The sequence below is a fragment of the Oncorhynchus kisutch genome, linkage group LG19 (genome assembly GCF_002021735.2).
Source record: "Oncorhynchus kisutch isolate 150728-3 linkage group LG19, Okis_V2, whole genome shotgun sequence".
Classification (NCBI taxonomy): domain Eukaryota; kingdom Metazoa; phylum Chordata; class Actinopteri; order Salmoniformes; family Salmonidae; genus Oncorhynchus; species Oncorhynchus kisutch.
The window spans coordinates 18,506,782-18,533,123 of NC_034192.2; the positions used below are offsets into that span (position 1 = coordinate 18,506,782).

A 26,342-nucleotide genomic window follows, 5' to 3' on the forward strand; every position below is an offset into this window, starting at 1 on the left:
ACTAACCAGCATAGCTGAGAGAAGGACCTCCAGTTACAAAAATCTCTGTTTCTCATTCAGTTGATCTTTGTTAATTAGAGAGAACTCGAGACAAAGGGGTCATTTCAGAATGACCAGCAGCTGATCTGTTTTTAGTTTAAAAAATAACTTTCATTGACATTCATTTGGAGTAACGTTAAACAATGTAAAGAATGTTACAATTACCATGAAACGGATGCTTGCTAACAGTGTGCGCGAGACAAACGTTAGCTAGTTTGGACACTTGATTGTCACTAAACATAAATTGTCAGCAGCTAACTGTTTGATACTGGCACGTTTGAGAGTGTGTTAGTTGGCAAGCCAAGTCATTTTGACAGTTGCTTTTCATGACTCCTCCCTGACTTGCCAGATGAGCTCACGTCACGGGCAAACCACTTGAAATCAAGCTAGCCAGCTTTGAATCGCAAGATCATGAAACTGAAATCATTGGGAAAATAAATGTATTTTACTAGCTACGTTGGTAACGTACCTATGTGTCTAGACATTCCCATGTTGGCAAATAACTTGGTCAGTTATTTGCCGCTGGCTAGCTTTAGCTGACAGAAGCTGACAGCTAACGTTAACTGGCAAGGTAACTGTCAACACGGCCTGTCACACCCGCTCTCCGCTGCTTTAGCACTTTGACAGCCACGGTAAGGTCAGCCAGCACCTTCCTAAGACCTTTAAAAAGTTACCAGCAAACTCTTACCAAGTATCTCCCTTTCGTAGCTGTGTTTTCAGCAGTGCTGCGACTTCTCCTCTCTGGGTATCCAGATCAGCCGCTCCTCCTTCCGCCATCTTTCCTTGGACATCACCCGCTGCATGATGGGATAGAGAAGCGTCTCACACGGGCGTAAAAACAGCCCTTTTCAGCCAATCATCAACCCGAACTGGAACTGTGCCTAGTAGTCGGCGTGGATAGCGCTACTTCTAATGGTTCACAGCATGTGCCCTGAATATTGCTAGATCATTGTTGCTCTGATTTATAAAATATCTATACCTAGAATAGAACTTGGTCCAAGAAAGACAGGAAAAGACTTGAATAGACCAGAACAATACTGTGAAGTCATTTTAAAGCCTTCCCTAGTGAAGAGTGATCCCACAAGGATCATAATAATAGCTAGAACATACTGATACTACACATTTTGTTTATTTAAAAACATACAGATTCATATTTATTTTGTACAGTCTTTTGTAGTCATGTTACACAGAAAATCAATCATCAAAATATTGTACACGTTTTCTATAAGCCCAACCGTTGTTAGCTCTTGTTAAATTGACAAAGATGACACAATACATCTTCGTTTAGCAATGATCCACATTCTAACATCAACAGTTATTCATCTCATTTGTAATGTACAGCTTCCTTTACTCTCCCACTGAGCACACAGTGGTTGAATCAATGTTGTTTCCACATAACGTCATTGAAATTATGCTTAACCAACGCAGAAGACGTTGAATTGACATTGCCCTGTGAGATGATTCCTTTAATACATGGAATACAATACAGTAGGCCTAACAAAAATCTATCACTTGGCAATAGACCAACAATAAAATACATGTGGAGATCAGAGTCCATTGAACAATGAGAAAGAAGCTTTTGTAATTGAACAGTTGACTTGTTCTATACCTGAAAGCACATTAGGTTGTGTAAAAGAGCAAAATTGTTCCTTTCTCTCATTGCTTATCGGGCTGCCTACTTTATCTTGAATTGGAATTTCAGTTCATTTCCCAAAATGACTAAACTGAATTTGTCACTCCAATGGTGTCACTGGGGTCTTATTAGCAGTTTGAGTCCTTCACCCCCACTGGGAGGTAGCCATCTTTGATTGGTACCCCTACTGGCTCCATGCCTCCCTCGCCCTTGGGGTCAAAGGTGGCCAGCATCCTCTCCTGTTCTCTCTTGGATTTGGGTAGGTCGTTAGAGGGCTGGAGGAGGATGTGAATGCGCTGCAGAGAAGATTTGAAATATTTATAAAGAATAATGGACTGAGTAGATTGAGATAATAATGTTAGTAATGCTGTGTATCAAAGGAAGGAGGAATGAAACAATGGCCATAAAAACACTGGACTGAGAAACGTAAGGTTACTTGCTTAACCCTGGTTCTCTGATAATATGGGTGAGACATCCAACTGTGGGGTTCACCAGAATAAGTAGCTCGAAGGACCAATTATACACAAGTGTTGGACACAGACAGGTCACGTGGTGAATGAGGGCACTCCCCCTCCCCTCATACTAAAGAGTCACTCGCCTGCCCTCTGATCACTCTTGAACGAGACAAACTTCCTCACATACTTGCGACTAGGGGAATGGGTTGAGATGTCGCACATAATATTAGAGAACCGGGGTTACACAAGTAACCTTAAGTTATCTTTCAATTATTTGTTTTGACGTCTCACTGTGGGATACGGCCAACTCCCATATCGCACATGCTCTCTGAAGCCATGCAGTCTCAATATCAACCCTCAGAGGCCCGACACCGAGGACAGTATGCACCAATGAAGGCTCAGTGACATCTTGTCGGTAGAACCTCAAAAGTATGAGGGGATGCCCAACAAGCCACATCACAAATCTCCTGCAAGGAGATGCCCTTGAACAGTTCCCAAGAGGTGGCCATACCTCTTGTGGAGTGAGCTCTTAGGCCCTCCAGATGCTGTAACCCTTTGCTATTATAGTCCAACACAGCTCAGCATTCAACACCATAGTGCACACAAAGCTCATTACTAAGCTAAGGACCCTGGGACTAAACACCTGCCTCTGCAACAGGATCTTGGACTTCCTGACGGGTGGCAAGGGTAGGCAACAACACATCTGCAACGCTGATCCTCAAACCGGTTCCCCTCAGGGGTGCGTGCTTAGTCCCCTCCTGTACTCCCTGTTCACCCACGATTGTGTGGCCAAGCACGACTCCAACACCATCATTACGTTTGCTGATGACAACGTGGGTAGGCCTGATCACTGACAACAATGAGACAGCCTATAGGGAGTTCAGAGACCTGATCAGTGTGGTGCCAGGCAAACAACCTCTCCCTCAATGTAAGCAAGACAAAGGAGATGATTGTGGACTAAAGGAAAAGGAGGGCGGCACAGGCCCCCATTTACATCGGCGGGGTTGAAGTGGAGCGGGTTGAGAGTCAAGTTCCTTGGTGTCCACATCCCCAACAAACTATCATGGTCCAAACACACCAAGGTAGTCATGAAGAGGGTACGATAACACCTTTTCCCCCTCGGAAGACAAACAATTTGGCATGGGTCCCCAGATCCTCAAAAAGTTCTACAGCTGCACTATCGAAAGCATCCTGACCGGTAGCATCACCACCTGGTATGGCAACTGCTCGGTATCTGACCGTAAGGCACTACAGAGGGTAGTGCGAATGGCCCAAGACATCACTGGGGCCAAACTTCCTGCCATCCAGGACCTATATAACAGCTGTTGTCAGAGGAACGCCCCAAAAATTGTCAAAGACTCCAGTCACCCAAGTCATAGACTGTTCTCTTTGCTACCGCAAGGCAAACGCTGCCGGAGCGCCAAGTCTAGGTCCAAAGGGCTACTTAACAGCTTCTACCCCCAAGCTATAAGACTGCTGAATCAAATGGCCACCCAGACTATTTAAATACAGTGCCTTGCGAAAGTATTTGGCCCCCTTGAACTTTGCGACCTTTTGCCACATTTCAGGCTTCAAACATAGATATAAAACTATTTTTTTGTGAAGAATCAACAACAAGTGGGACACAATCATGAAGTGGAACAACATTTATTGGATATTTCAAACTTTTTTAACAAATCAAAAACTGAAAAATTGGGCGTGCAAAATTATTCAGCCCCCTTAAGTTAATACTTTGTAGCGCCACCTTTTGCTGCGATTACAGCTGTAAGTCGCTTGGGGTATGTCTCTATCAGTTTTGCACATCGAGAGACTGACATTTTTTCTCATTCCTCCTTGCAAAACAGCTCGAGCTCAGTGAGGTTGGATGGAGAGCATTTGTGAACAGCAGTTTTCAGTTCTTTCCACAGATTCTCGATTGGATTCAGGTCTGGACTTTGACTTGGCCATTCTAACACCTGGATATGTTTATTTTTGAACCATTCCATTGTAGATTTTGCTTTATGTTTTGGATCATTGTCTTGTTGGAAGACAAATCTCCGTCCCAGTCTCAGGTCTTTTGCAGACTCCATCAGGTTTTCTTCCAGAATGGTCCTGTATTTGGCTCCATCCATCTTCCCATCAATTTTAACCATCTGCCCTGTCCCTGCTGAAGAAAAGCAGGCCCAAACCGTGATGCTGCCACCACCATGTTTGACAGTGTGGATGGTGTGTTCAGGGTGATGAGCTGTGTTGCTTTTACGCCAAACATAACGTTTTGCATTGTTGCCAAAAAGTTCCATTTTGGTTTCATCTGACCAGAGCACCTTCTTCCACATGTTTGGTGTGTCTCCCAGGTGGCTTGTGGCAAACTTTAAACAACACTTTTTATGGATATCTTTAAGAAATGGCTTTCTTCTTGCCACTCTTCCATAAAGGCCAGATTTGTGCAATATGCGACTGATTGTTGTCCTATGGACAGAGTCTCCCACCTCAGCTGTAGATCTCTGCAGTTCATCCAGAGTGATCATGGGCCTCTTGGCTGCATCTCTGATCAGTCTTCTCCTTGTATGAGCTGAAAGTTTAGAGGGACGGCCAGGTCTTGGTAGATTTGCAGTGGTCTGATACTCCTTCCATTTCAATAGTATCGCTTGCACAGTGCTCCTTGGGATGTTTAAAGCTTGGGAAATCTTTTTGTATCCAAATCCGGCTTTAAACTTCTTCACAACAGTATCTCGGACCTGCCTGGTGTGTTCCTTGTTCTTCATGATGCTCTCTGCGCTTTTAACAGACCTCTGAGACTATCACAGTGCAGGTGCATTTATACGGAGACTTGATTACACACAGGTGGATTGTATTTATCATCATTAGTCATTTAGGTCAACATTGGATCATTCAGAGATCCTCACTGAACTTCTGGAGAGAGTTTGCTGCACTGAAAGTAAAGGGGCTGAATAATTTTGCACGCCCAATTTCTCAGTTTTTGATTTGTTAAAAAAGTTTGAAATATCCAATAAATGTCGTTCCACTTCATGATTGTGTCCCACTTGTTGTTGATTCTTCACAAAAAAATACAGTTTTATATCTTTGTGTTTGAAGCCTGAAATGTGGCAAAAGGTCGCACAGTTCAAGGGGGCCGAATACTTTCGCAAGGCACTGTAGCTAGCAATATTTAATCTCCACGTTTTCCAACGGCTCAAAAGGCTGCTGTGAAACAGTCTCAAGCACAATAGACACATTACATGACAGGGGTAAAGGCTTGGGAATTGTACATAAGCAACAGGCGGTTCATTAGGAAAGGCTTCCTCAACTTTTAAGGTCTTTCTAGCTGCTATCTGGTCCTGTCAAATAGGCTACCACAAAAACACAGTGAAACAACATGACGGGATGTTTTCCCACTGTGTTTTTGTGGAAGCCTATTTGACAGGCCCAGATAGTAGCTAGAAAGACCTTCAGAGTTGAGAAAGCATTCCCTCTGCCCAAAAGATTCTGCAAGAAGCATAACACCTTGGATACAGAGCATTGGTAAGGAATTATCTGTTTTTGGTCACACCACTTCTCAATAATCCACCACTTATTTCCATACAGTGAGAATGTGGAATCATCAATGACACGATGCAAGCCTGTCACATCCAGATTTAACTTCAGAGGGCCATGGATCCGGGAAATCTTTTGTTCGCTTGGGTCAGCAGATCCCTCCGTAACGAGAGTTGACAGGGCTCGTTGTATTGCCTAGCCATGGCGGGGCTACCAAGATGAGGGATAAGCCGCCTTCCCTCACTCTGGCCAGAGTGGTTACTTACATGAATCAATGTGTGTTATTTCATAGTTCTGATGTCTTCACTATTATTCTACAATGTAGAAAACACACACATGCAAAAGGTATGTGGACTGGGTTTGGTGGATGCCAGGAGGCTACCTACCCGAATGCATAGTGCCAACTGTAAAGACCGCCATAAGGTGATGGCCTTCGTAAAGGTGAATATTCTACAGAGGTCGGACGAAGCAAATGGCTGAATGTTCCCCTATTTGGCGATTAGGGTAATGGACGAATGTGTCTACCACTGCAGACTCAGTCTTTCTTTTGTAGATCCTGTATAGCATTGCCAGTGGTATCAGTTGATATTGTTATTATTAGGTAACGTTAGTGCCTTAGTTCTTGTGAGTCAATTCTCCTTTTGTTTTAAACTTTTTATTTTATTACCATGAAGCTGCCCATTTCTATTTATCGATGGTACCCGTATCCAGGGTAGATAAAGCACAGTTAGATTATTAGGATACATTCATTTCTTTAAAGATGGTGCAGCTAACTTGGTGGTATTGCTGTAAGATGTGATTTGGAAAATGTTTTATACTTTCTTTTAAAACAGCCTAACTTTGGGTTTTAAAAGTGTTTATTATTTGTTTATTTATTATGCGCAACTTCACTATTTCAGCAGGGCTCTTCACACAATAGGTTTAGTGTTCCCCCACCACAACATGTGTGGATATTGAAAAATGTTTAATGGATCAGTTATGGTAATATGGCATCTATCCTTTTCCCACCTGACTTTACATGGCTAGGTTTAAAATCGTGAGACACACAGCTGGTTGCTCAATCACTTCTGCTCACTGGAATGTTAAATCTGAAATCACCCAGTGAAACGTAAGAGTAGATATCACCTTTCGAAAGGCACATCTCCGCACTTTTGACCACTCATTTCAAAGGAGGGTGGATCGGTCAATGACATCATTCCAATTTTCATTCTAAAACTAGAGCAGCGACCATTTTAATTTGTAAAAACATACCGTTCGCAATGTCAAGTGTAGAGGCAGACTCAGCAGGCCGTTTCATTATTGTAGTAGGAAGACTGTATAATACACCTGTTATCTTGGCTAACATTTATGCACCAAACTGGGATATCAGTTTGTTCTTCAAATGTATTTACTCAATTACCAAATACAGACACACAGCACCTAATACTAAGTGGTGATATGAATTGTGTACTTCTGCCCAATCTGGATTGTAGCTCTCCTAAGGTATAATTTTCATCAAAGACAGTATCCACGATTCAGCTATTTCTTAAGACATATGGCATGTCTGATGTGTGACGTTGACACAATCCCACAGCTAGGGATTATTCTTCTTTCTTACCAGTTCATAAGACCTTATCACGTATAGACTACTTTTCCCTAGAAAAGTAGTCTATACGAGCAGGTGTATATCATCTCAAATGAAGCTATTTCTCGAGCTTAATCAAACCCCTGGAATGTCTCCTCCAACAGTATGGGAATCAATGAAGGCTTACCTAAGGGGACAAATTATTTCCTACAGCGCAAGATTAAAGTACAATATTCAACACCTAGGGGATCTTACAAATAAAATCTTGGATATGGCATATTCACACTATTCATCCGTAGATTTACTAAAACAACATTTGACACTTCAGACAGTGCGCTCTTATTTCAACTCGACAAGCTGAAAATCTAATAAATGAATCTCTACACAAAAATTATGAACATGGAGAGAATTCAGGGAAAAATTATTTTATATATATATATATATATATATATATATATATATATATTTGTTTTTAAATGTGAATCATATTTTTATTTGGCGTACCCCTGACGGCATTGCACGTACCCCAGTTTGGGAATACCTGCTCCAGAGAATACATATCGATATGGAGAAGACATGCTGTAATTCAATTTAAAATAGTTCAAATCGGGTGCATTCGTCAAAGGCAATACTATCCGAGATTAGACCAGAAATAGATTCCACTTGTGATCGATGTAAGCAGGCTCCTTCTACTTTATTACACGTTTTGAACATGCCCGAAATTGACAGATCTCTGGATATCAAATTTTAAGACATTTTCTAAGATACTGGAGAGACCTTGAGAACCTTCTGCCTTTATTGCATTATTCAGAGTGGCACCACAGGAGGCCCCTCAACAGTTCTACGGGCAACATGCTGGCATGTACTACTCTTCTAGCTAGACATCTCATACTATTTCAGTGGAAGGATCGGTTTCCTCCTACTTTGAATTATTGGATAAAGGAAGTTATGCAACATCTCAAGCTAGAGAAAATACGCTACTCCGTCAGGGAATCTGCAATTATACTTTATAATATCTGGCAACCTTTCCTATCCTTTGTAGAAGACATGAACCCAGCTAATTTCACAGCTCCATAAACCAACCCAAATGAGAATTTGTTTCATTATTTTTACTCGAACTTTTTTTTTCAAATACAAAGATCTTATTTAACAATCTATTTCATTAGATTACTCATTGTATATCAAGCCTGCTTTAAGTCTAGTTTTCGGGTAGGGCTCTGTTAGAACATGGGGGGTTTGATTTGGTAGGGGACCCGTGTGAGTTTTGCACTCTAACTGTTCTGTATTATCTGTATAATCATAAAAAAAGCCAAATAAAAAAAAAACTTTGTTGAGATCGGTGGAAGAAGCCCTGACCTCAACCACATCTTTGGGATGAATTGGAATACCAACTGCGAGCCAGGCCTAATCGCCCTAAATCAGTGCCCGACCTTAGTAAATGCTCTTTTGACTGAATGCAAGCAAGGGGGAACCAACTCCATATTAATGTTCATGATTTTGGAATGAGATGTTCGACAAGCAGGTGTCCACATACACTACATGGTCAAAAGTATGTTGTGTCAAGAGGAAAGGAACCTAAATTCACCTCTCTGAACGTTCCTTCTGTGGTGGAGAGTTTGTAGATCATCCAGAAAGGGATGCAGACCATGGAGGCAAGAGCCAGGAGCCAGCCTATCACATAGCCCCACCAGGGGTACACATACTCATTGTTGTACTTCAGAGGGGTGTACTTGATGAGGGAGAATGCAAAGGTTGCCTAGAGAAAAAAAACAAGTATTTGATTTAGAAGTGGGCCTTGACTGGGGCCGTCAACATTTACAACTGTAACGGGTGTTTTTCCAAATCATGGGATCTGTCTAGTGCCCAGAGTTTTTCCTGGTCAGGAAAAAAAATCCTTTCCCTAACCATAACTAATGACATTTTATACTGTATATGAGAGTTTACATGGGTTTGTAGGTTACTCACAACGCATGTGGCTGGGGTGACATACAGCCAGCAGTATTTAATGTAAGGTCCTGGACGGTAGCCAATCATGTCTTCGATGTTATCATAGAAGCGGTCGACACCTGGAACAACATACAGAGACAGGCTAACCATGCTGGGTTTGGTCAAAAGAGCTGTGGACACAAATGTCAACATTTGAGACTATGAAGCAGTCTCTGAACAGTACTATCAAAGGTGAGGAATATACAGTGCATTCGGAAGGTATTCAGACCCCTTGACTCACATTTTGTTATGTTACAGCCTTTTTCTAAAATGTATTCAATCATTTTTTCTCTCTTATCAATCCACACACACAATGACAAAGCAAAAACTGGTTTTTCGAAATGTTTGCTAATTAAAAAAATAAAATAAATTGTACATCACATTTCCATAAGAATTCAGACCCTTTACTCAGTACTTTGTTGAAGCACCTTCGGCAGCAATTACAGCCTTGAGTCTTCTGGGTATGATGCTACAAGCTTCGAACACCTGTATTTGGGGAGTTTCTCCCATTCTTCCCTGCAGATCCTCTCAAGCTCTGTCAGGTTGGATGGGGAGCGTAACTACACACTTATTTTCAGGTCTCTCCAAAGATGTTCGATCTGGTTCATGTCCTGGCTCTGACTGTGCCACTCAAGGACATTTAGAGACTTGTCCCGAAGACACTCCTGCATTGTCTTAGCTGTGTGCTTATGGTTGTTGTCCTGTTAGAAAGTGAACATTCTCCCCAGTGAGGTCCTGAGCAATCTGGAGAAAGATTAGTAACGAAAACTGTCTGTACTTTGAGCCGTTCATCTTTCCTTGGATCCTGACTAGTCTTCCAGTCCCTGCAGCTGAAAAACATCCCAGGTGCCAGGTTTCTTCCAGATGCTACGCTTGGCATTCAGACCAAAGAGTTCAATCTTGGTTTTGTCAGATTGGAGAATCTTGTTTCTCATGGTTTGAAAGTCCTTTAGGTGCCTTTTGGCAAACTCCAAGCAGGTTGTCATGTGCCTTTTACTGAGGAGTGGCTTCCGTCAGGCCACTCTACCATAAAGGCCTAATTAGTGGAGTGCTGCAGAGATGGTTATCCTTCTGGAAGGTTCTCCCATCTCCACAGAGGAACTCTGGAGCTTTGCCAGAGTGACCATTGGGTTCTTGGTCACCTCCCTTACCAAGGCCCTTCTCTCCCAATTGCTCAGTTTGGCCGGGTGGCCAGCTCTAGGAAGAGTCTTGGTAGTTACAAACTTCCTACAGTTAGGAATGATGGAGGCCACTGTTGTTGGGGACCTTCAATGCTTCAGAAATGTTTTTAGTACCCTTCCCCAGATCTGGGCCTTGACACAATCTTGTCTCAGAACTCTACAATTCCTTTGACCTCATGGCTTGGTTTTTGCTTTGACATACACTGTCAACTGTTGGACCTTATATAGACAGATGTGTGCCTTTCCAAATCATGTCCAATGGAAACAGGATACACCTGAGCTCTCATAGCAAAGGGTCTGAACACTTTTGTAAGTAAGAGATTATTATTTATTTTTTTATAAATGAGCAAAAATGTCTCAAATCGTGCTGTGTCATAATGGGGTTGTGTGTGTAGATTCATGAAAAAATAACATTTAATCAATTTTAGAATAAGGCTGTAACATAAAAATGTGGAAAAAGTGAAGGGGTCTGAATACTTTCCCGAATGCACTGTATTCATGAATAAACCAGTTACAGTTCTGTCTTTGTGGGATTGATATGGTGTAACTATCTTTCGAACGGTTCCATCAGATATTTTGTTGTTGTTGTAGAATTGTATTCTAACTTACCATAGACCCATGCGATGGAGACCGTCTCAAAGATGGCCATGAAGAGAAGACACATGCCACTAGCAGCATAGTAGTCCATCAGCTGGAATACATATAACCCACCCTGGAGACAAGAAAACAACTCAAAAACACTCGAGATCGGTGTGGAAGAACTTATCTGGCCTGCACAGACCCCTGACCTAAACCCCATCGAACACCTTCAGAATGAATTGGAACGCTGATGGTGAGACAGGCCTAATCGCCGTAGCAATGTTCCAATATCTATTGGAAAGCCTTCTGTTATAGCATCAAATGGGGACCAACTCCGTATTAATACCCATGATTTTGGAATGAGATGTTCGACGAGCAGGAGTCCACATATATTTTTTTTTAAACCCCATTTTTCACGACATCCAATTGGTAGTTACGATCTTGTCTCATCGCTGCAACTCCCCAACTGGCTCTGGAGAGGCGAACGTCAAGTCATGCGTCCTCTGAAACATGACCTGCTAAGCCTCGCTTTAATTTATTGTTTTTTATTTAACCTTTATTTAACTAGGCAAGTCAGTTAAGAACAAATTCTTATTTACAATTACGGCCTACCGGGGAGCAGTACCTTGTTCAGGGGCAGAACGACAGAATTTTACCTTGTCAGCTCGGGGATTCGATCCAGCAACCTTTCGGTTACTGGCCAAACGCTCAAACCACGCTGCTTCATAACACCTGCTTGCTTAACCCGGAAGCCAGCCGCATCAACATGTCGGAGGAAACGCTCAACTGATGACCAAAGTCAACTTGCAGGTGCCCTGCCCGCCACAAGGAGTCACTAGAGCGCGATGAGTGAAGGAAAGCCCCCTGGCCAAACCCTCCCCTAACTCGGGCAACGCTGAGCCAATTATGCCCCGCCCTATGGGACTCCCGGTCACAGCCAGCTGTGACACAGCCTGGGATCAAACCTCCAGGCAGTAGTGACGCCTCAACACTGCGATACAGTGCCTTAGACCGCTGCGACACTCAGGAGGTCCCTGGTCATGTAGTGTACAACTGTCCTGAACCACAGTGATGAGGCTGTTAATCACTCTAAAGTGGTTTCTGTCCACAAAATGAAAATGTCCTAGGTAATAAAACAAATCAGAATATATATTTGTTTTGAACGCAATCTCGACCAGCCACCTGGTAAGTTAGACTTGATGTCTGTCTGCATATTACAGCTAAAGAACACATTGAAATAGGCCTTGAGGGTTTATCCCCAACCCAGTCCCCAGGCAGGTGTCTCCCCCTAACTAACCCATGAGGGTTAATTCCAAATTCCAGATGTAATGCCTACCTCCATCAACATGATCAGGCCCATGAGGAAGGAGATGAAGGCCACTAAAGCCAGAAAGAGCTCCCTGCGGTTCTTACGACGAAACACCTCGGGATACATGTCCACCATGGCCGTTGTCAAGCTCTCTACACACACAAACTGGAGAGAAAGGGAGAGGTATTTTAACACATCTCAGTTCTAGGCATGTTTGGTAACAAATAGTAAGCATCTCTGATATCATGTTAGGCTAGGTATGTTTGGTTACATAGATAAGGCTCTCCAGAGGGTAGTGAGGTCTGCACAACGCATCACCGGGGGCAAACTACCTGCCCTCCAGGACACCTACACCACCCAATGTCACAGGAAGGCCATAAAGATCATCAAGGACAACAATCACCCAAGCCACTGCCTGTTCACCCCGCTATCATCCAGAAGGCGAGGTCAGTACAGGTGCATCAAAGCTGGGACCGAGAGACTGAAAAACAGCTTCTATCTCAAGGCCATCAGACTGTTAAACAGCCACCACTAACATTGAGTGGCTGCTGCCAACACACTGACTCAACTCCAGCCACTTTAATTATGGGAATTGATGGGAAATGTAAAATATATCACTAGCCACTTTAAACTATGCTACCTAATATAATGTTTACATACCCTACATCATTCATCTCATATGTATATGTATATACTGTACTCTATATCATCTACTGCATCTTTATGTAATACATGTATCACTAGCCACTTTAAACTATGCCACTTTGTTTACATACTCATCTCATATGTATATACTGTACTCGACACCATCTACTGTATCTTGCCTATGCCGCTCTGTACCATCACTCATTCATATATCTTTATGTACATATTCTTTATCCCCTTACACTTGTGTGTATAAGGTAGTAGTTTTGGAATTGTTAGTTAGATTACTTGTTGGTTATTACTGCATTGTCGCAACTAGAAGCACAAGCATTTCGCTACACTCTCATTAACATCTGCTAATCATGTGTATGTGACAAATAAAATTGGATTTGATTTGATTTAACAATGATCTTGGATCGCCTCTCAGTTCTCGTTGTACAGAAGTGGCCCGTTTTGTCCTTAACTGGGCCAATTTTCTTGACAGTACGTTCATAAACATTGTAAATGACTTCGGAGGCCTTACTTGACTGTCCAACCCTAGCAGGATGATCATGATAAAGAAGAAGACGGCCCATAGTGAAGAAAACGGCATCATGGCCACAGCACGAGGGTATGCAATGAAGGCCAGGCCAGGACCTAATGAAGAGAGAACAGGGAATCATATATAATAGCGAAATAACATTATACCTGCATTTGAACAAATTATTGAAATGATCTAAATTAACAACTAGGTCACATTAAAAACACACACTCACCAGACTCTGCTACCTCTGAGATGGGGACATTCTGTTCATAAGCCATGAAACCCAGGATGGAGAAGATGGCAAAGCCTGCCACAAAGCTTGTCCCACTGTTCAGGAAGCACAGGGCCAGGCAGTCTCTGCAAAACAAGTTCCCAAAGACATGAAGATTTAAGGGGAGTTTGTTCCCGTCTTATACGGGAATAATAAAAACAGAACCAATAATTACCATAGTGTGTGTGTGTGTGTGTGTGTTTGGCAAGAGTGTTTAATGCATCTTTAGCGTACTTGTAGCAGTTGTTGTTGTACTTGTTGTAACTCCCCAATGCTATGAGGGAGCCTAGACAGATTGCATAGGAGAAGAAGATCTGGGTGCCTGCATCCATCCATACCTGTTATACAGAGAGAGGTGAGGGCACAGAGGCCAGTCAAGCAACTACTGTAGGAGAAAAATGACTAATAAAGGCAAAGGTGTGTCATCTAGGGATGGTATCGGATCATACCTAAGATCATGAATAATGATGCCGTTTTAATAATGTTTACATATCTGAAATTACTCATATCACATCTATATACTGTATTTTATACCATCTACTGCACCTTGCCTATGCAGCTCGGCATTCGCTCATCCATATATTTATATGTACATATTCTCATTCATCCCTTTAGGTGTGTGTGCATTAGGTAGTTGTTGGGGAATTGTTAGATTACTTGTTAGATTTGTGTGTATTTGTTAGTTGTTGGGAATTGTTCGAATATTTGTTAGATATCACTGCCCCTAACATCTGCGAACCAATAACATTTGATTTGAATAAAACAGTGCAAATACAAGCCTCCTTTTAAAAAGTTATGGAGAGTGACCCGTTTTTGTTTTGGCAGGTTTCCTGACTGTGGGCCACCATTTATTTATTTATATATAAAAACATGTCCCAAAAGCATGATGCACATGGTAAAAAAAATAAAAACACCATTAGTTATGTGTGTTTTCAGAATGTGAGAGTTAAAGAGCAACATGCGGAGCTCATGCGGAGCACCACGTTGCATGCTTGTTTCACCTTGCTCTTCCTCTTTGTCCCTAATGAGCTTACCTAATCATTAAGGTCCACTGACACCGCAGAGGTGAATTGTCAACCAGTCAGTTAAACGTCTTGTGGTCTAAACATTGATTAACAATCCTCACCTCTCAATCCACAACCAGAGACTGAAGATCTGAAAGGTGAGAACGGGGCAGCAAAGGGCCCTGGGATGATGACGCAATCAAAATATCTGCCCTGCTAGGGTGTAGATGGGTGGACTTCGAGAAAGGGCAGGAGAAATCTGTGGTGTCAATGCCATGAATCCCACAGGCTCAAACTCCCTGCAGACAAACACAATAGGTTTTGGTACTGAGTTTGCCAAACTCTAAATCTATGGCATGCTGCGGCTGAGTCCCAATTCCCAAATTTCCCAGTCCACCATGTGGAGAAAAGCGCTTTGATGATGCTGAACCTGAAAATACCGGGCTTTGGTCCAGACCAGGCTAAGCCAGTTGAGGGCTGAGCCCTGACACCCTGAGGGGGGGGGGGGGGGGGGGGGAGTCTAGCAGCTGGAGGGTCCTGGAGGTCAGTGTTCCCCTTCAGTGTAGTGTCCCTGCCCCTCCGTGCAACCCCACCACTCACAGCCTCCTACAGACTCTTTCATGGAGCGCAGATGGACCGAGCAGAAAATAGCATTCCAGATAACCCTGGGATATTTACACTCACACCTGGAGGACCTTCACCCAAGGACCTTATTCCAAACTTCAAATTCCCTAGTCTGGAAAGACATAGGGTAATATTGAGATAACAATTATGGACAATTTCTTTGAAATCATACCAGTCTCGAACATACCTCATTATGTTCTGATAGTCACCTCATTGTAAAATACTGAAAGTAGACTGTTTGCTATTCTGAGTATAAAATGTAATTTCATACCATTGCTCCCACAACAATAAGCTACCTGATGCAAGTGTGTGGTTCAGTCAACAGGGTTTCTACTATGTAACAGCAGGGGACAGGGGTTCTTATTGTTGTGGTACCTACCTGAGGGTCTGCTAGTCTTGACAGGTCAGGGTAAAGGTAGAACTTGATCCCTAGGTCCGCTCCAGGTAAAGTGACGCCACGAATCAGCAGAACTATTAGCATCAGGTAGGGGAAGGTAGCTGTGAAGTACACCACCTGTAGATTGGATGGAATCATATTGAAAAAGTCAGTGATCTAACACATCAGGGTCATGTCCATTAAGGGAAAACACTTCTTTTTTTTTCAATGGAAGAAAGAAACGAACAAGACCAGGTAGTCCCTCCCTGTTTCACTCTGCTTCCTCTGTGTAGCTCTTTACACTCGAACCCGTATACCGGGTTCAAAATAGAAGATTTGGACACTGATAAGCACCTAAATTGGAACGCAGTGGCTGTACGGTAACATGCTATACATGACCTCAGAGCTCAAGGTTTCCGCTTTACAGACCAGTATTCGTTTTGACTGACAGCCGTTCTGCACTTGAACACCGCACGTGACAAGAAGTTGCCCCCCATCCCTCCAGCTAGTTGGGCAACTTTTGCAACATTTTTGTTGTCCGAATGAGGGAAATGCTGTAAATAAATGAGACGACGTATTTCGAAAAGATGAGACGTTAAGGATTATAATGAATACAGCTTTGATGTTATACAAGCAAGCCATACACCCATTAGTCCAAATGTGCACTTCACATTTCCATATCATAAAACCCATGTAATATACACTGTTAACGTTTATGCTCACTACGCTCGATGTACAGTTACAAGATGATATGGCGTCATACCATTTGTTGCTCTGAACAGAATGCCTGTTTGTGGTATTGTGAACACGCATTTGAATGCACTTGTCACCCTATTCTATGCACACCAAAATTACAATCTGCTTCCTGGAATTGCCTTGTGAAAGCCTAACACTAAGATTGTATTTTAATGAACATGACCCTGTTCTGTAACTTAGCTAGCCATGTTGGCAATGGAACACTTTAAAATGATGCCCACCTGACCAGATTGCGATTTATAATGGACCTTTTGTGGAATGCAACAACCAACAGTAATTGTGTAAAGTGCATGATGCAGGGATGTCTTCATTTTACATTACATTTTAGTCATCGAGTAGATGCTCTTATCCAGAGTAATGAGTGCAAACATTTATATATTTGTTGGTAGTGGTCCCCCATGGGAATAGAACCCACAATCCTGGTGCCACAGGAGGCTGCTGAGGGTAGAGCACCTCATAATAATGTCCAGAACAGAGCAAATGGAATGGCAAACCATGCATTTCATATCCTTCCACTGATTCCGCTCCAGTCATTACCGCGAGCCCGTCGTCCCCAATTAAGGCGCCACCAACCTCGTGTCATGCTCTACCAACTAAGCCACATGGGAGTTCCAAAGAAAACTACAAGTCTGCTTGATCTAGTTCCTCAACGCCACAGTAAGGAGAGTACAAGAAAAGCACCTTAGTGGAAAATGGTTCTTTGAGTCATAAAAGTGCATTGAAATGAGGTAGGAACTGTGCACACTTTGGAGAGTTGTGTGGCCACTTAGAAACTCCAGTTAGACCTTTCACTCAAAACTATTTTTTGGGGGGGGATGCACCTACCCCAAATATTCCATAGGTATTCGTATCATGTTGCTGAATGTATCCAGAGTATTTTCAAATGTTGTTATCAACTAATGTGGTGAAACATACATTTGCACCACAGTAAATGCACATAAAATGTAATGTTTGGATTCAACCTAGATTCAGATTAACTGTTTTGTCATCACCTTTAGTCTAATAATTTTCCCATAATCTCCAAATTGTTCCCTTTTGATTGCAACCACTGTTATGCATATACTTTCAATATTTCCTCTGTAATAAACATTTCAATTGATCCCTATCCATATAGGCCAATTCCCACAAGTGTAAGGGGTGATGAACATGACTCTGGTGGAGTAAATAAATAAAGACAGGAAGAATTGAAAGAAACAAGTCCACCTTCCCAGTGGATTTGACCCCTTTCCAGATGCAGAAGTAACACATGACCCAGGCGATGGCCAGACAGAAGGCCAGGTCCCAGTTCAGAGAGCCCATGTGGTCGATGCCAGACGACAGCCTCAAGGCTCTTCTCCTGAATAAACACATAACACAGGTGGTCAGAACAAAATCACAACGGATGAAGTGCAATAACAATTCTAGTTTAGATATTCTGATTTTAAGTACCCTCAGCTACTCCAAATAAGGTTAAAATCTTAGACTTGAGGGTCCGGTTTCCAGGACACAGATTAAGCCTAGCCCTGGACAACAACAAAAATATTTGAATTGAGATGTGTTGAATAACAAAGAGAGGTGCTATGAATACTTACTCCCAGAATTCAATGACGGGGGATGTGGAGTTTTCGGGCAGGGTGTAGTTGACAGAATCGTTCCTCCTCTGAAACTCCACGCAATTGTCTTAGATAAAAATGTTCACATGTTGCATCATTACCACCATAAAATCACTGACAAGTGTTAAAAGCAGTAATATGGAATTCAATCATTTTTCATTTGTAATATCGCTCCATACAGCAAAGCCACTTAAAAAAACTGACATTTCCATTATTGTTGTCTCACCTGTATTCCAGGTGTTGTTACAGGAGGACCAAGGGAGTTCCCAGGAGAAGGAGAAAGACAGGTAGAAGATTCCCCAAGCCAGAACCACAATGTAGTAGGAGTTCAGCAGAGCCACAATGATCTGGGTGCCGTAGCCAAGACCTGGATCAAAGACAGGGAGAGACAGGGAGGAATGAATAGAAAGTAAATAAAAAGTCCCACTTTGTAGTAAGTGTCACTCAAACCAGAAAAAAAAAAATATGTAATTACAATATAAGTACACATTGTTTATTGCATAATGTATATAACAGTGACACATGAAAAAGGGTAAAAAGCTCAGACACAAACCCTTATTGTATAGCATAACTTTGTTTACAGTATGCCTTAAAGGAAGATGTAGTCCCATAGGAAAGAGCAGGTTACCCTCAAAGAGTGGACTGATCTTCCTCCAGCAGGTGATGCCTCCCTCGCTGGTGTACTGGCCCAGAGCAGTCTCCAGGAAGAACACAGGTATGCCACAGGTGAACAGGAAGATCAGGTAGGGGATGAGAAATGCACCTGAGGGATGGGAAATGGGGAGTCATTCAAAAAAAATATACAAAACATGCTATTTCCATGACAGACCAGGTGAATCCAGATAAAAGCTATGATCCCTTATTGATGTCACCTTGTTACATCCATTTCAAAATCAGTGTAGACGAAGGGGAGGAGACAGATTAAAGAAGGATTTTTAAGCATCCAGACAATTGAGACATGAATTGTGTGTGTGTGCGCCATTCAGAGGGTGAATGGGCAAGACAAAAGATTCATGGTCTGGTCTGGTCGTAAGTGCCAGGAGCACCGGTTTGAGTGTCCCAAGAACTGCAATGCTGCTGGGTTTTTAACGCTCAACAGTTTCCTGTGTGTATCAAGAATGGTCCACCACCCAAATGACATCCAGCCAAAAGCAAGCAAATGGTCAAAAACGGGACATTGAGGAAAGAGGACAAAGGAAGCTGACATGAATTGTGCGTAACAGACATGCTACAATTAGTAAACTGACAGTCAAGCACAAGATTGGTGCCCAAAGACCCATAAAGGAATGCACAACTTGTCGTTCCTTGACACAAATGGGGTATGGCAACTGACAATCTTACAGAGTCCTACTTCCTTCAGTCAAAAACAAGAAACTGCGGTTGCAGTGGACTAAGGAACAAAAACACTGGATACTGGATGATTGTAAAAAAAAATTGCCTGGTCTGCTGAATCCCAGTTCCTGCTGATGGGAGGACTAGGGTATGGAGAAAACCATGAGTACATGCATCCATCATGCCGCGTGTCAACACTTCAGGCTGGTGGTGATGGTGTGGGATGTGTTTTCATGGCACACATTGGGCCCCTTGATAAAATTCTTAACATTATTGCCAATCAGGTGCATCCCTTCATAGCAGCAGTGTATCCATTTGCAAATACATTTTTTTCAGCAGGATAATGCCCCATGCCACAAGACTAGGATTGTCGAGGAATGGTTCCACAGACATGACAGTGAATTCCTCTTACTGCAGTGACCTGCCCAGTCACCAGATCTCAATCCAATCTGTGGGATCAAATCAAACCTTATTTGTCACATGCGCCAAACAGGTGTAGTAGACCTTACCGTCAAATGCTTAGTTACAAGCCCTTAACCAACAATGCAGTTAAGAAAATAGAGTTAAGAAATATTGACTAAATAAAAATAAAGTCAAAAATAAAGTCTAAAATAAAATGAAAAACAATAAAATAGCCAGGCTATATTTTATTTACTTAACTAGGCAAGAACAAATTTTTATTTACAATTAAGGCCTACCCCGGCCAAACCCTCCCCTAACCCGGATGACGCTGGGACAATTGCGCACCGCCGTAGGGACTCCCGATCACTGCGGGTTGAGATACAGCCCGGGATCGAACCAGGGTCTGCACTGACGCGTCTAGCACTGCGATACAGTGCCTTGGACCGCTGCGCCACTCGTCAGCCCTATATACAGGGGGTACCGGTACAGAGTCAATGTGCGGGGGTATAACTTATTTGAGGCAATTTGTACGTAGGTAGGGGTAGAGTGACAACGCATAGATAATAAAACAGCAAGTAGCTGCAGAGTAAAAACAAAGGTGGGGGGGGGCCTTTGTCTGACACCACCTAGTATATAGATCCTGGATGACAGGAAGCTTGGCACCAGTGATGGACTGGGCAGTACGCACTACCCTCTGTAGTGCCTTATGGTTGGATGCCGAGGTGATGCAGCTGTAGAACTTTTTGAGGATCTGGGGTACCATAAAATCTTTTGTCTCCTGAGGGGGAAAAGGCGTCGTTGTGCCCTATTCACAACTGTCTTGTTTGGAACATGATAGTTTGTTGGTGATGTGGACACCAAGGAACCGCTCCACTATGAAGCTGTCAACCCGCGCCCCGTCGATGTAAAAGGGGGCCTGTTCAGCCAGCCTTCTCCTGTAGTCCATGATCAGCTCCTTTGTCTTGCTCACGTTGAGGGAGAGGCTGTTGTCCTGGCAACACACTGTCAGCTCTCTGACTTCCTCCCTATAGGCTGTCTCATCGTTGTCGGTGATCAGGACTACCACTGTTGTGTGGTAGGCAACCATAATGGTGTTGGAGTCGTGCTTGGCCAGGCAGTCATTGGTAAACAGGGAGTACAGGAAGGAACCAAGCACGCATCCCTGACGGGCCCCCCTGTTGAGGATCAGTGTGGCTAATGTGTTGATGCCTACTCTTACCACCTGGGGGCGGCCCGTCAGGAAGTCCAGGATCCAGTTGCGGAGGGAGGTGTTTAGTCTAAGGTTCCTTAGCTTAGTGATGAGCTTTAAGGGCACTATGGTGTTAAACGCTGAGTTGTAGTCAATGAATAGCATTCTCATATAGGTGTTCCTTCTGTCCAGGTGGGAAAGGGCAGTGTGGAGTGCGATTGAGACGGCATAATCTGTGGATCTGTTGGTGCGGTATGCAAATTGTTGTGGGTCTAGTGTTTCTGGGATAATGGTGTTGTTGTGAGCCATGACCAGCCTTTCAAAGCAATTCATGGCTATATGTGAGTGCTAAGGGGCAGTAGTCATTTAGGAAGGTTACCTTCGCTTTCTTGGGCACAGGGACTATGGTGGACTGCTTTAAACATGTAGGTATTACATACTAGGTCAGTGAGAGGTTGAAAATGTCAGTGAAGACACATGCCAGTTGGTACGCGCATGCTCTGGGTACACGTCCTGGTAATCAGTCTGGCCCCGTGGCCTTGTGAATGTTGACCTGTTTAAAGGTCTTGATCACATTGACTACGGAGAGCGTGATCACACAGACGTCCGGAACATCTTGCAGGCTTTAGTGTTGCTTGCCTCGAAGCGAGCATAAAAGGCTGAGATGGAACGAGCGAGTCGGAGTAAAGATACACTACCAGCCAACTTGACAGAACTGTGGAAAGCATTGGAATCAACATGGGAACGATTGACACCTCGTAGAGTCCATGCCCCGACGAATTGAGGCTGTTCTGCAGTCACAAGGGAGTGCATCCATTTTTTAAACTTTTTTTTATTTTTATAGCTCAGGTCATCCCGGGAATCTATCCTGGCGTTACAAGTGCCATGCTCTACCAACTGAGATACCGAGGACCATGATTCAGTGACAAGGTACGCCTAAGAAAGTCAGAATTACCTCATGTAGACACTATAATAAAGGTGTTTCATCCATAGGGTTTCACAGACATACATTCCAGTCTGTGAATAATCTCAATGTCAACAAATTTTATTTTCACGCAGAGTTTATGACGCAACGCAGTCTGTCGACTTTTGACGTCAGCCAATCTGAGGATGTTTAGAGTGCTTGGATGGATGGATTTCCGGAGCATGGCAAACGCTGCAGGGGCAACTGCTTGACCACAGGCTATTTAGGACGGAGGGGAAACAGCTGTGACATTCTCTGACCCCTAACCTCTGATCGCATACACCCCACAGAGAGAAACATCTGATGTAGCACCTACATAAGCATTTCCCTAAACCCATGGCCTGATCTAAATAGGCCTGAGTCCCAATTAGACCCAACAATGTTTTTATAGCTAGGCCTCAGTGTATGTTATTAATAACAAACGTTATTACATTAAAAAGACATTTGCAAATCGGTTGCTGGAGATACACGTTTGAAGCTCTGTGTTCCACTAGGACCTAAAATGAACAAGCCAAGAAAATCATTTGCAAACTATTATTTTCAATTAAGAACAAATCCTTATTTAAAATGACGACCTGTCAAACATTAATACATGCTCGTTTTTGTGACTCCAACTGAAACGTCTGTGACCTAGCCTGGGCTCATCCTTTAGAACTTACCTCCTCCGTTCTTGTAGCAGAGGTAAGGAAAGCGCCACATGTTCCCCAGGCCGATGATGGATCCCATCACAGACAGGATGAACTCTAGTTTGTTGCTCCATTGGCCCCTCTCCTGCATCTTCTCCTCTGACTGGGGCTGAGGGACAGGGACCAGGTCCTTCAACCTGCTGCTGTTCTTGCCATTGGAGAGGCCCGCTTGAACTATTTCAAGCAATAAAAACACAGAAGGAGTTTGGCTGTTTTCAAGACAAGTAGCTACATGTAGTGACGCACATACACGTATATGTCATTTAAAATGTAAAGTCACATGTAAGTAACCTAGGTACCTGTCTGGTTGAGTTATTATTCCACTCCATGTCAAGCCATGTTGAACCAAGGAGTGGAAAGTTAGCAAAACAGGTTCCAGATTTCAGGGTAACATGTAAGCACATGTCAAGTACATTGATACTGCGCCATATCTTTTGTCTAATGACTCCTCAAATAATGTTTGTGGCTCTCTCAAACTGCCATCTGAAGAACTTAATGGACTCAACAACAAAAAAGGCAGAGCTTTACACAATCAAGTTCAGGCCAACCTTAAATTGATTAACATGTGGCATTGATCACCATGTCCCATTATGTCATGTACATACTGTACTGACATTCATCATGAATGGGTGGGAGCGGCAAAAGCCCTGAGACCGCATGCTTACAGAATTGATTAACTCTTTACAAATGTTTTACATTGAAAATCTAAAATCTGGGCAAACAGCCCAGGATGATTCCACACTATAAACCTTAGATCTCACACTAAAATATGCCCAGAGATGAAGTCATCTTACAACTTATTTGATACAAAATAAAAATGTAGAAAAAGACATGACGTACCATGTTTTACACCAATGTCTTAGAATTCAAATATAAGTACATACCATTCATTGTTATGGGGTGTCTCAAGTCTCAAGTTTGGCTCTCAGTCAGTGAATATTGATCTGTAGATATTCACATTTTAGTATTTAACATGAGGAGCAAATAGGGGGTGGGAGGTTGTAATCCTAAATTTAGGCTCAGCCTCCAATCTACTCTCTGCCCATATGACCCCTCCCCTCTTAGATACTCCCACTTATTGAGTCAGTTGATTCTAAACACTTAAAATAGTCATTCACAAGGCATACAGGACCATGTAACAAATGAATCAAAGATTAATTATACAATTTGTTTTGGTTAATGATCCAGTGTCCAACTGCAATCACCTACGTCCTGTCTCGTGATCGACGTTTGCCTCTCTGGTTAGCATGTCTTTTAAAGAGGTGAGTGGGTGAAAGCAGCGGAGGTCAGGACTGGATTTTACTTTGCTTTGCTTCCACTGGTTAATGGGTTTCCCTAAATACAGTAGCTGAAGCAGATGTGTTCAGAATCACATTACATGCAATTAACGAACCTTTACTGCATTCCCCTGCACAGGTACACTAATGGAACACTAATGTGAATTTAAATCCTGCGATTAGATATTTGCACGATTAGACTTATCGCCAAGCCAAACAATGAATTAAAGAGGGCAGACAAAAGAAAACGCAATGAGTTCATAGCATTGTTGCAAGAAAATTGATTTCATATTGGTGTACAACAGTCAACTGACTGCCAATATTATAATTTTTTTTTTGTAACTCCTAATGAACCTTTCCTTCTCCTTTGACAACTCCTACAGACTAAGACATACAGGTTGATCTGGGATTGGGCGTGAGACGAAAACATGTGAGAAACATGGGAAGCCACATGCGGACAAGGAGATTCTGCTAGATACTATGGGTCTCTCGTCATGGGTTGAATACCAGAGGTTGTGTCCTGAATCCTTTGATCCCACGGCTCCAGAAACAGTCAGGCCTTCTGATGACCCGCCCCAAACTATCTAAGACATTGGTATTGAACTTAAATGACATATTTAATCATCTCAAACAGGAAATTGTATATAATGGTATTGAAAAGAAAAAGAAAAAAAATGCTGCTCCTTACTCATTTGACTAGGAATTGTTTATTAAAGGTGAGAAAACAAAAACAGCAACATCCAATCACTTAATTGCTTAAAACCTATATACACATTATAAATACGTATCACTACATACAACCATTGTTCCTAGTCCTACATGGAGCTGTTACTTATTGTTTGGGGCCAGGCAGAGAGGAGAGGATACTGAATGTGCATCCCAAATTTTTACATATACATTTTTGTCATTTAAGCAGATGCTCTTATCCAGATCGACTTACAGGAGCAATTAGGGTTAAGTACCTTGCTCAAGTGCACATCAATAGATTTTTCACCTAGTCAGCTTGGGGGTTTCGAACCAGAGACCTTCCGTTAACTGGCCCAACACTCTAAAAAGCTAGGCTACCTTCCAACTCAGTACAGTCATCATGAATATGTGGAGGTGTAACATTACAACCCAAATGGCACCCTATTCCCTTTATAGTGCACTACTTTTCACCAGAGCCCATGTAGTGCATAAGAAACAAGGTGTCATTTGGGACAAAGATTTACAGATTCATGATGACTGTACTGAAGTTTCTGACTGTAGTACAACAGGCAGATTGGCTCCAGATAATTATCAGAGGGGGTTAGAGAACGTTACAGACCTGAAACTGAAACTCGAGAAACATACCATGGTCATTCCGAGTCGTGCAGTAAAAACCGCTCTGATACTCTGTGCACACAGTGTTCCCTGGATTATAAGGCCTTCTTTAACAGTTCTGAATTAGAGCGAAACAAATCCTCATCAACAATTGGTTCCCATGGCAAAAGAGAAGAGGGAGAGTGGGAAAAAAGGTCATCTGGAGTTTCAGTCTGTGATGCAGAAAATACCTCTCGCATCAAACAGGACCACAAGCTTTTAGCTTAAAGTCTAATTTCTTTGTAGTATTATTCTCATGGGAGTATCATGATCCAGTCTTGAGGATACCCCTTAATTTGAAGCTTCTTTACCACTAAGTCAAGATGAGCGAAATATGTTGGTCAGAACATGTTAGGGTCTTCCAGACTCAAATGGTCTGATGCGAGCTTACCGGGTGTGTGTGTGGTGTCCGACTGTAAATGTGGTCTCTGTCCTGGGTCTGCGCTAGCTGCTCTCATGAGTGTCCGGCTGCTGCTGTTGGGGGAGGGAGATAGAGGGAGGCATCATTTGGGTCTGGGTGGGGGGCATCATTATGGAGTGGGAGGGGGGCATAATGATCTGGCTCAGCCCGCTGCAGACTGGCACTTCCAGCACCACCGGCTCCTCACAAACACGCTCCACCTTCACCACTGCTGTCACCCCTCCTCCTCCTACGCCCATGCTTCTGCCCAAACTTCCAACTACACCCCCACTCAAGATGGACGACTTGCGGGTGCAGTCGATGCAGATGTAGTCCTCCTCCTCGGCCATCTCGCAGGTCACACCCACACACACCTGGTGGAACCACTCGTCACAGCCGCCGTCGCACTGAACCCAGTCCACCTGGCAGAGGGAAGAGAGACAAACATACAGGCGATCACACCTTCTGCTAAAATCAGGATATAATATCATCAGCTAGTGCTCAGAAAAGGCCATTGCCCTTCAGATTCACAAGCATTACACTTGCAGAGTTTCTGCTTTTTAAAGGAATATAGCATTATGGACATGAAGTATGTATAATAAGCATGATATTTATGTTGCATTGTATTATGGTGCATTTAAGCCTAATCCAATCCAGTCCCCCTTAAAGTTCTGTAAAGCTGGAGGATATCACCATGCCTC

General features: G+C 43.0%; 3 protein-coding genes across 12 annotated transcripts in view; all 3 read right to left on the reverse strand.

Moving 5' to 3' along the window:
- usp15 (ubiquitin specific peptidase 15) overlaps positions 1-856 on the reverse strand; it is a 37,788-nt gene extending 36,932 nt beyond the window's left edge. For all 5 annotated transcript variants that reach the window (XM_031797647.1, XM_031797645.1, XM_031797646.1 and 2 more), the window contains exon 1: positions 728-856. In XM_031797647.1, coding sequence (XP_031653507.1) covers positions 728-816 — 89 coding nt within the window. In that variant the 5' untranslated portion in view covers positions 817-856. The remainder of the gene's footprint in view (positions 1-727) is intronic.
- A 293-nt stretch (positions 857-1,149) lies between these two features.
- LOC109864400 (sodium- and chloride-dependent GABA transporter 2) lies at positions 1,150-24,480 on the reverse strand. Its single transcript, XM_020452176.2, has 15 exons — positions 23,508-24,480; positions 22,597-22,797; positions 18,679-18,813; positions 18,277-18,417; positions 18,030-18,117; positions 17,662-17,794; positions 15,706-15,840; positions 13,933-14,036; positions 13,660-13,784; positions 13,428-13,540; positions 12,287-12,424; positions 10,981-11,083; positions 9,170-9,270; positions 8,790-8,960; positions 1,150-1,968 (listed from the first exon to the last, which is right to left on the reverse strand). The coding sequence occupies exons 1-15, from the start codon at positions 23,512-23,514 to the stop codon at positions 1,801-1,803; spliced, it is 1,863 nt and encodes a 620-aa protein (XP_020307765.1). The 5' UTR covers positions 23,515-24,480; the 3' UTR covers positions 1,150-1,800.
- Positions 24,481-24,588: 108 nt separating this feature from the next.
- The window catches only part of LOC109864399 (lysine-specific demethylase 5A), a 42,115-nt gene continuing 40,361 nt past the window's right edge, over positions 24,589-26,342 (reverse strand). For all 6 annotated transcript variants that reach the window (XM_020452172.2, XM_020452171.2, XM_020452170.2 and 3 more), the window contains exon 29: positions 24,589-26,063. In XM_020452172.2, coding sequence (XP_020307761.1) covers positions 25,686-26,063 — 378 coding nt within the window. In that variant the 3' untranslated portion in view covers positions 24,589-25,685. The remainder of the gene's footprint in view (positions 26,064-26,342) is intronic.